Source organism: Rattus norvegicus, chromosome 10 (genome assembly GCF_021556685.1).
Source record: "Rattus norvegicus strain SHRSP/BbbUtx chromosome 10, alternate assembly SHRSP_T2T, whole genome shotgun sequence".
NCBI lineage: Eukaryota > Metazoa > Chordata > Mammalia > Rodentia > Muridae > Rattus > Rattus norvegicus.
In genome coordinates, this window is record NC_141543.1 from 18,424,815 (window position 1) to 18,435,924 (window position 11,110).

The 11,110-nt window shown below is 40.8% G+C and overlaps 1 protein-coding gene across 1 annotated transcript; it reads right to left on the reverse strand.

Annotated features, from left to right (window-relative positions):
• Positions 1 to 300: 300 nt before the first annotated feature.
• Positions 301 to 1,242, reverse strand: LOC148002776 (olfactory receptor 1f45-like). The gene has a single exon (XM_087574903.1). The coding sequence runs from the start codon at positions 1,240 to 1,242 to the stop codon at positions 301 to 303; it is 942 nt and encodes a 313-aa protein (XP_087431029.1).
• Between the last annotated feature and the right edge of the window lie 9,868 nt (positions 1,243 to 11,110).

Here is an 11,110-nt window from a genome sequence, read left to right on the forward strand (position 1 = left end):
AGACTGACATACAAAATGAAGAACCTGACCTGCACACACAATGATTTTATAGTCAGTATGAATAACTGCAGAATACAGCAGGCCGTTGAGCTCTTTGTACATATGTACTAAGTTCCATGCCTACAAGCCCCAAAACAAGACCAATCCCCACCATTTGGTAAATATACCCAGGCACCTGGTGAATAAGAGTTCCCTATAAACAAGAATCAAACCGTATTGTAACTGAGTCTAGCAGAGTACAGTTGCTGAATTGTGCTTGACTTGGAATTGTGGTATGGAACAAGACCATTCCAAACATTGTCACTGAAAAGAAAAGGTACTTCTATGGACAAGTTTTCGTAGTGACCATTTCAGGTCCCTGTTCCTCAGGCTATAGATAAAGGGGTTCAGCATGGGAGTCACCACTGTGAACAACACAGTGGCTGCCGTGTCCTTCTCAGGTGAATGGGCAGTTGAGGGATTGAAATACACAGCGATGATGGTGCCATAGAAGAGGCAGACCACAGCCAGGTGGGAGCCACAGGTGGAGAAGGCTTTCCATCCTCCCCTGGGGGATGAGACTCTCAGGACAGCGCAGGTGATGTGGATGTAGGAGATCAGGATGCAGACAAATGGGGTGACCATGGTCACAGCTCCCTCTGTATTAATCATTAGCTCATTGAGATGTGTGTCTGAGCAGGAGAGTTTCAGGAGAGGAGTTGCATCACAGAAATAGTGGGGGATGATGTTGTCCCCACAGAAAGAAAGTCGAGCCATTAGCAGTGTATGTAAAAGAGCATTCAGATTGACAGCCAGCCATGACTCAACAACAAGAAGGGCACACAGCTGATGGGTCATCTTTTTTGTGTAGTGTAAAGGGTGGCATATGGCCACAAATCGGTCATAGGCCATTACAGCCAGCAGAAAATTGTCCATATCAGCAAACACAGAGAGAAAATACATCTGTGTGAGACACCCAGAGAAGGAAATTTCCTGACTCCCAAGTATATGGTTGGTCAGTACTTTAGGGACAGTGGTGGAGGAGAAGCAGAGATCCACAAAGGACAGGTTGCTGAGGAAGAAGTACATGGGGGTGTGCAGGCGGGAGTCTGTGCTGATGGCCAGGATGATGAGCAGGTTTCCCAGGACAGTGGCCAGGTACATGATGAGGAAGAGCAGGAAGAGGAGCTGCTGCTGCTGGGGCTGCCTGGAGAGTCCCAGGAGGAGGAACACTGAGACACTGGAATGGTTGGTGCTGCTCATGTGTCTGAGCCCAGCTACAGAAAAGAGAAGAGGTCAAAAGGCTATCTTCATGTTTGGATGCTATAACCATGTTCACATTAATCCTGCATTAGAAGTTTCAGAATTAAGATCCACTCCTGTTTTCCACATTCTCTACTTTACAAATTCCAGTTTTAGGTTCATGTAGGCTCCCCAGAGTTTTGTTTGGAAATAACATAAAGGCCTCTTGCACATACTCTGCTCTTACCTGTATCTGGTAGTATTTCTAGTCTTCCTCCCACTTCTTAGAAGCTTAAAGGAAAAGAGAAGCAGCCAGTTATTGTATTGATCTCAAGCTCCAAATGGTGGACCTATGACTCCTGTTGCTGCCTACTCACTGGGAGAGAGTAAGCAACACATTTTGTAGAAGAAACATAGTTCTCTACTACTCTGAAAATATCTAGACAAGCCAGTTCTATTCTTTTTACCTTGGAGTTGCTGGGCAATATCATTTTTATTCTAAGGATTGGAAAGTCTTGGGATTATAGGAAGGTTCTTAGAAGGTGAAGAGTGGATGATCACCTTCTATCTCTCAGTGTCAGAGGAGTTCTGGGATAATTAGACGGGTTTTAACTGCAGCACGAAGTCCCACTGGGTATAGAGTCCCTGAGTATCTCATTAAAGACCAACAGAAAGTAGTTGTTTAAGCTAGCTCTTGGTCCCTCTTGACCAACAAGAATAGAATATATCATCTAAGTTTGCAGTCAGAACTTAGGGATGAAGCAATCTGTGTGGAGCCAAATCCCAGAGAGAACTCCATGAGACAGGTCCAAGATGCTAGGGTTGAAGAATCAGTCCCCATTCTTCCTTTCAGCATAAAGTGAAGTTCTGGCACTCTCTGAGGGGTAGCCCTCTCTACCTCACATTTGATCACTTACCACATATGGTTTATGGCTGACCCTCACATTACATGGTCAGCCTCGAACCTTTAAAATAGCCAGTGTAAAGTTCAATGAGAGAAAAGTAGATGGGAGAGTGTATAGTAGTCCTCCATGGCTGAAGGCGACCCATGCTCAGAGAATCTACATCCTTGGGCATGGTGTCTTTCCAGCCCTCAGTAATGTGTGCACTCCTGAAAATTTAAGGACTCTTCAGTGGGACTCCAATAGCTTCATTTATATCCCCCCATCCCTTCTCCAGAGAGGATTCATGACAGAACTTTGAAACCTAGTACGGAGACATCCTCAATGTGACTTGTCCTCTCTAGGAACATTTGCCTGCTTGATTGACACATGAACAAGCAAAATTCCAAGAGATGACAATAAAAAGTGCAAACATACGGGAGGAGTGGAAGGAATCTGGGAATGGTCTTATTGACTGCTGAGTTCAGGATGTGGACTGCTTAAAACAACCAGATAGATGAGTCCTTCGTTTCTAGTCAGTGTCAAACAGTAAAAGCCAAGTCTTTCTCAGCTCAGCCTGGAAAATATTTAATAAGAATGTTAGGATATGCTGGTTTACACCTCTTATACAGACACAATGAAATCTAGGCAAGAAGATTGCTGTCATGTCCCAAGCTAGCCTTATCTACCATACTAGATACAGTCTCATAAAAACAAAAACAGCACAAGGAAAAGAAGACATTAGAAGGTGGAGAGATGGCTCAGTGCTTAGAGCACTTGTTCATTCTGCAGAAGAACTATGTTCCACTCCCAGCACCCATATAGTGTTTCTCAATCATCTCTACCACCAGTTTCAGGTAATCTGAGATCTAATACCATCTACTAGTCTCCTTCAACATGTACATGGTGTACAAGCATTTATATGCGGGCAAACCACATACAAATATCTCTTTTTAAAATAAAAAATGATGATGGCTATGTAGTCTTGGCTGCAGAGGCATGTCTCACCATAAAACAAAAGAAAACAAATAAAAATATAATAATAATAATAATAATAATAATAATAATGTAGAAACACTAGTTATGCAGTGGTGGTGCCTTTAATTCTAGCACTGTGAAGAGAGAAACAGGTGAACCTCTGAGTTCTATGCTAGCCTGGTCTATAAAGCGATTTTCAGGAAATCCAGAGTTGTTACACAGTGAAATTCTGTCTCAAACACCATATCCAAAGACAAATAAACACATAAATTAAATAGGAAAACAAAGTTAGGTAATTCATGTATTCATATGCTTAAACATCTATGCTGTCTGCTCTTAATGTGTTTTTGAAATTTTCTACAATAAAGTTCTTAGTTTAAAATCAGAAGTTTTGTTGGCCATGGTGGTGCATGCCTTTAATCCCAGCACTTGGAAAATAGAATCAAGTGGATCCCTGTGAATTCAAATCCAGTACAAAATAAGAACTGTCTTAAGAAACAAACAAACAAAATCATTACTTTTCCAAACTTGGAAGGTGGCTCAGTAGGTAATGTTCTTGCTGTATAAATTTAAAGATCACAGTTCAGACCCCAACACTTACAAATATACCAAAAAAGTACACAGCCAGCCTGTAATCTAAAGGCAAGAGGCAGAGAAGAGATCCTGGGGCAAATTGATTAGGAAGACTAGATGAGTCAGCAAGCTCTGAGTTCAGTGAGACAGCCTGCATTTGTACAGAATATGGAAAGAGATCAAAGAGGATACCTTTCACCAATCTCTGACTTCTGCATGTGGGTGCACACATGGAACCACACCGATATAAGCACACAGGAGCACACATGCATAAAGACATATACATTGGGAGCATACATGTATGCTTACACATATACATGTCTGTACAGTTTTATTTGTTCATTACAAAAATTTCAAGAAGAGGATTATCAGAACTTCTGACGAGGAAGCATAAGACAGCCTCATGACCTGCTTGAAAATAATTATAAGGAGCTTGATGAAGTGGTTAAATGTCTGTTTGTACTTGTCTAAGTCTCCTCAGGAAGACTGAAGAAGGATGATCCAGAGGTCAAGGTCAGCCTGGACCACTCACACACACACACACACACACACACACACACACAGAGAGAGAGAGAGAGAGAGAGAGAGAGAGAGAGAGAGAGAGAGAGAGAGAGGACTTGGGAGAGGTTTTCACAGAGTCAGAACACATACCAGCAATGACCTCAGAAACTATTCTTTGTAAAGATGCTATGCAATTTTACTAGATTTTTATTTTTTATAAAATTTTATCTCTATAAGTGTCCTTCTGCTCACACATAAGCCTTAGAGAGCCATAAATGTTAAACATGGGGTTGTCACTGCAAAAGGAGAGATTTATAAGCTGTTTTCCTTCCAGAAAACTGAGAGAGGATGTGTTAATAAGCTTTGGCTCAACCTGCACCCAGAGCCAGGGCTGGCCCACAGCTCTCAGATGCAAAACCTGCCAGCAGAGAGCTGGCCTGCCAGGAGTGCTCGCCATGCTAAGCCCACAGCACACAGGAAGGACTACACTTTCTCTCCACTGACTATCCAAAGAGAGACCCACCAGGAGTGCACAGGCCTCAGGAGCTACAGGGCAGCCTAGGACAGGAGCCATGAGGTTTCCATCTGTGACCAGAGCTGGGGCTATACCACAGATCTTGAACCCAAAAGCAGTCCTGAGAGAGGTGGTCTCCCAGGAGCATTCTCACTCCTAAGATCACAGGCTCACAGGATGGACAAGATCCAGATAGACAAAACAATAACAACAAACATCAGAGATTAACCAGATGGTGAAAGGCAAGAGCAAAAACCTCAGTAACAGAAACTAAAACTAGTTGGCAACATCAGAACCCAGTTCTCACACCATACCAAATAATGGATATCCCAACATGCCGGAAAAGCAAGATTTGGATTTAAAATCAAATTTTATGATGATGATGGAGAAATTTAAGAAGGACATAAAGAACTCCCTTAAAGAAAGACAGAACATGGGTAAGCAACAAAAGCCCTTAAAGAGGAAACACAAAAATCCCTTTAAGAATTATAGGAAAACACAAACAAATAGGTGAAAGAAGGGAACAAAACCATCTAGAATCTAAAAATGGAAATAGAAACAATAAAGAAAGCACAAAGGGAGATAACCCTAGAGATAGAAAACCTAGGAAACACATCAGGAGTCATAGACACAAGCATCACCAACAAAATACAAGAGATAGAAGAGAGACTCTCAGGTGCAGAAGATAATATACTTGACAATAAAAGAACTTCTGGGGCAATCACCATCCCTGACATCAAGCAGTATTACAGAACAATAGTCATAAAACCTCTATGCTATTGGTACAGAGACAGGCAGGGAGATCAGTGGAACAGAATTGAAGACCCAGAAATGAACTCACACATCTATGGTCACTTGATCTTTGATAAAGGAGCTAAAACCATCCACTGGAAGAAAGATAGCATTTTCAGCAACCGGTGCTGGTTCAAGTGGAGGTCAGAATGTGGAAAAGTGAAAATTGATCCATTCTTATCACCCTGTACAAAGCTTAAGTCCAAGTGGATCAAGGACCTCCATATCAAACCAGATGTACTCAAACTAGTAGAAGAAAAAGTGGGGAAGAGTCTCGAACTCATGGGCACTGGGGAAAATTTCCTGAACAAAACACCAATGGCTTATGTTCTAAGATCAAAAATCAACAAAAGGGATCTCATAAAACTGCAAAGCTTCTGTAAGGCAAAGGACACCATCATTAGGGCATAATGCCAACCAACAGATTGGGAAAAGATCTTTACCAGTCCTATATCTGATACAGTGCTAATATCCAAAGTATACAAAGAACTCAGGAAGTTAGACTCCAGAGAGGAAATAACCCTATTAAAAAATGGGGTACAGAGCTAAACAAGATTTCACAGCTGAGGAATATTGAATGGCTGAGAAGCACCTAAAGAAATGTTCAACATCCTTAGTCATGAAGGAAAGGCAAATCAAATGAACCCTGAGATTCCAAGTCACACCACTCAGAAAAACTAAGATAAAAAACTCACGGCAGATACTGGTGAGGATATGGAGAAAGAGAAACACTCCCCCATTGTTGGTGGGCTTGTAAACTGGTACAATCTCTCTGGAAATCAGTCTGGAGGTTCCTCAGAAAATTGGACATTGCACTTTCTGAGGACCCAGGTATACCTTTCCTGGGCATATACCCAAATGATGCCCCAATATACAACAAAGACACAAGCTCCACTATGTTCATAGCAGCCTTATTTATAATAGCCAGAAGCTGGAAAGAACCCAGATGCCCTTCAACAGAAGATTGGATACAGAAAATGTAGTACATCTATACAGTGGAACATTCAAAAACAATGACTTCATGAAATTCATAGGCAAATGGATGGAACTGGAAAATATCATCCTGAGTGATGTAACCCAATCACAAAAAAAACACACATGGCATGCACTAACTGATAAGTACATATTAGCCCAAAAGCTCAAATTACCCAAGATGCAATCTACAGACCACATGAAACTCAAGAAGGATGAAAAAAATGCACATGCTTCACTCATTCTTAAAAGGGGCAACAAAAATATCCTTAGGAGGGGATAGGAAGGCAAAGTTTAGAGCAGAGACTGAAGGAATGGCCATGTAGAGCCTGCCCCACATGTGGCCAATATATATACAGCCACCAAAACAAGATAAGATTGATGAAGCTAAGAAGAGCGTGCTGAAAGGGACCGGATATAGATCTCTCCTGAGAGACACAACCAGAGCATGTCAAATACAGAGGTGAATGCAAGCAGCAAACTGAGAACAGGACCCATGTTGGAGGAATTAGAGAAAGAATTGAAAGAGCTGAAAGGGCTTGTAACCCCATAAGAACAGAATGCCAACCAACCTGAGCCCCCTGAAACTAAACCACTACCCAAGGACTATACATGGAATGACCTATGACTTCAGCTGCATATGTAGCAGAGGATGGCCTGGCTGGGCACCAATGGAAGGAGAAGCCCTTGGTCCTGCCAACATTGGAACCCAGTGTAGGGGAATGTCATGGGGGTGGTAGGGAGGGTGGATGGGGAAGGTAGCACTCTTATATAAGGGGATAGAAGGGGTTAGGGGGCTTATGGAAAAGAAACCAGGAAAGGGAATAACATTTGAAATGTAAATAAATACACAATTAAAAAAGAAGAGAGAGAAAGTGAGAATCCACTTCAGACTAGTCAGAATAGCTAAGATAAAAGATTCAGGTAACAACAGATGCTGGCAAGGATGTGGAGGACAAGGAACACTCCTCCATTGTTGGTGGGAATGCAAACTGGTACAACCACTCTGGAAATCAGGCTGTAGGTTCCTCAAAAAATGGACATTGTACTACCTGAGGACCCAGCTATACCACTCCTGGGCATATACCCAAAAAGTACTTCAACATACAACAAAGACACATGCTCCACTATATTCATAGCAGCCTTATTTATAATAGCCAGAAGCTGGAAAGAACCCAGATGCCCTTCAACAGAGAAATGGATTCAGAAAATATTGTTCATCTGCACAATGGAGTGCTATCCAGCTATCAAAAACCATGACTTCATGAAATTCATGGGCAAATGGATAGAACTAGAAAATATCCTGAATGAGGTAACCCAATCATAGAAAAGCACACCTGGTATGCACTCACTGATAGATGGATATTAGACCAAAACCTCAAATTACACAAGATACAATTCACATACCACACGAAGGTCAAGAGGAAGGATGACCAAAATACAGATGCTTCACTCCTTCTTAAAGGGGGGAACAAAAATATTTATAGGGAGGAATAGGGAGGCAAAGTTTAGAGCAGACACTGAAGACACAGCCATTCAGAGCCAGCCCCACATGTGCCTCACAATACAGCCACCAAGACTAGATAAGATTAATGAAACTAAGAAGTGCATGCTGACAAGAAACGGATATAGATCTCTCCTGAAAGACATAACCAGAGAAGGTCAAATGCACAGGCAAATGCTAACAGCAAAGCACTGAACTGAGAACAGGACCCATGTTGGAGGAATTAGAGAAAGAATTGAAAGAGCTGAAGGGGCTTGTGACCCCATAAGAACAAAATGTCAACCAACCTGAGCTCCCTGGGACTAGACCACTATCCAAAGACTATACATGGACTGACCTCTGGCTCCAACTGCATATGTAGCAGAGGATGACCTTGCTGGGCACCAATGGAAGGAGAAGTCCTTGGTTATGCCAAGGTTGGACCAGAGGTGTAGGGGAATGTTGGGGGCATGAAGGGTGGGTAGATGAGGAGGGGATCACCCTTATTGAAGAAGGGGAGGGGGAGGAAATGGGGACTTAAGTCCAGGAAACTGGGAAAGGGAATAACATTTGAAATGTAAATAAAAATAATCCAATGAAAAAATAGTTAATAGGAAAAAAAATGTCCCTAACTCAAAACATTCAAGAAATCAAGGACACAATGAAAAAACCAAGCCTAAAAATAATAGTTATAAAAGAGTAAAGGTTTTGAACTCAAAAGGGCAGAAAATTCTTCAACGAAATTATTGATGAAAACTTCCCTAACCTGAAGAAAAAAATTGACCATAAACATACAAGAAGCCTACAGAACTCCAAATAGACTGGACTAGAAGAGATATTCATCCCATCACAAAATAATTAAAACACCAAGTGCACAAAACAAGGCAAGAATTTTGAAAGCTGTAAGGGAAAAAAGGTCAAGTAACATATGATGACAAACCTATCAGAATTACACAAGATTTCTCAACAGAGACTCTAAAACCCAGAAGATTTTGGGCAGATGTCAGAAAAACCCTAAGAGAACAAAAATGGCAGGCCAGATTACTATACCCAGAAAAACTCTCAATTACCATTAAAACCAAGGTGTATCAAGAGAAAGGCAAATTTAAACAATATTTTCACTAATCTACCCTTCAGAGGATATCATAAGGAAAGTCCAAGAGAAGGAGGGAAACAATATTCAAAAAAAAGCAAGAAATTAATCTTTTCACAATAAACCCAAAAGAAACACACAAACATAATGGCACTTCTAACAACAAAAATAACAGGAAGGAATAACCATTGGTCCTTAATATTTCTCAATATCAATGGACTCAATTCCCCAATAAAAATATGTAGGCTGGATATGTAAACAGGACCAGAATTTTGCTGCATACAGGAAACACACATCAAATACAGACAAAGTAACAGACTGGAAAAATTTTCAAGCAATTGGTCCCAAGAAACAAGTTGGAGTAGACATTCTAACATCCAATAAAACAGAATTTCAACTAAAAGTTATCAAAAAAGATGTGGAAGAATACTACATACCTATCAAAGGAAAAACCCTTCAAGATGAACTCTCAAATCTGAACATCTATGCCCCAAATGCAAGGGCACCACATTTGTAAAAGAAACATTACTGAAGCTCAAAGCACACATTGAACCTCACAAAACAATAGTAGGAGATTTTGAAAGACCTCCGGAGTGGGGAGACCCTCACTCAAGTCTCAGGATGACACAACCCCCCAAGAACTCACACAAGACCGTCCTTGTTGTAATCACATGAGGTTTATCGATAGCAACCAGTGCACTGGGGTCGAGACTCGTATCCCACGCAGGGGCAGTGGAGTTCAACCCCAAGAGGCTGGGAGAAGAGGTATTTAAAGTGAGAAACCACAACCCGAGGGGGCAGGGATGGCGTCATTGGAAAGTGTATAGAATAACGGTGAAAAATCACAAAGAAGAACTCTCTGTTCCCCAAGATTGTTTCCTAGGAGAAGCTGTCACCTACTTCTCAGATTGTTTAACTTCATGGTCCGCTAGTTCCTAGGAGAAGTTGTTTCCTGCTTCTCAAGATTGTTCTCTAAGATTTATGGTCAGCTAGTTTCTGGGAGAAAGCTGTTGAGCTGGCCAATGTAATTATCCATTCTATACCCTATGAGAGGCTACTTGGAACATACAATTTTGGGGCCTAACCTGTTTTTTTTTTCTGCTCTAAACTTTGTGTCTAGGGGGGCAACTTTAAAACTTTTATCTTTCAATTTCAACACCCCACTCTCACCAATGGACAGATCATGGAAACAAAAACTAAACAGACACAGGGAAACTAAAAGAAGTTATGGACCAAATATGTTTAACAGATATCTACAGAACATTTCACCTTAAAACAAAAGAATATACCTTCTTCTCAGCACCTCATGGTACCACCTCCAAAATCGACCATTTATTTGTACACAAAACAAACCTCAACAAATACAGGAACATTGACTTAATCTTATGTATTCTATCAGACCTCCATGAAATAAGGCTGATCTTCAATAAAAACAAAACAACAGAAAGCCCACATACACATGCAAGTTGATCAGCTATCTCCTCAATGATAACTTGGTCAATGTAGAAATAAAGAAAGAAATTAAAGGCTCTTCAGAATTTGGTGAAAATGGAGACACAACATACCCAAACTTATGGGACACCATAATAGCAGTGCTAAGAGGAAAACTCATATCTCTGAGTGCCTCCAAAAAGAAATTGGAGAGATCATACACTAGCACTTTTCATCACATCTGAATGCTCTAGAACAAAAAAACAAACACACCCAAGAGGAATAGAATGCAGGAAATAGTCAAATTCGGGGCTGAAATCAATGAAGTAGAATCCAGAAGAACTATACTAGAAATAAAAAACTAGAAGCTGTTCATTGAGAAATTCAACAAGATATATAAACCCTTAAACAAACTAACCAGAGGGCATGGAAACAGTATCCAAATTGATAAAACCAGAAACGAAAATGGAGACACAACAACTGAAACTGAAGAAAATCAAAAAAATTATACGATTCTACTACAAAAGCATACTCAACAAAAGTGAAAAAATCTAAAATAAATGGATTTTCTAGACAGATACCAAGTACCAAAGTTGAAATAAGAATGAGATAAGCTATCTAAACCATCCCAGAAACCACAAAGGAAAGAGAAGGAGACATTAAAAGTGCCA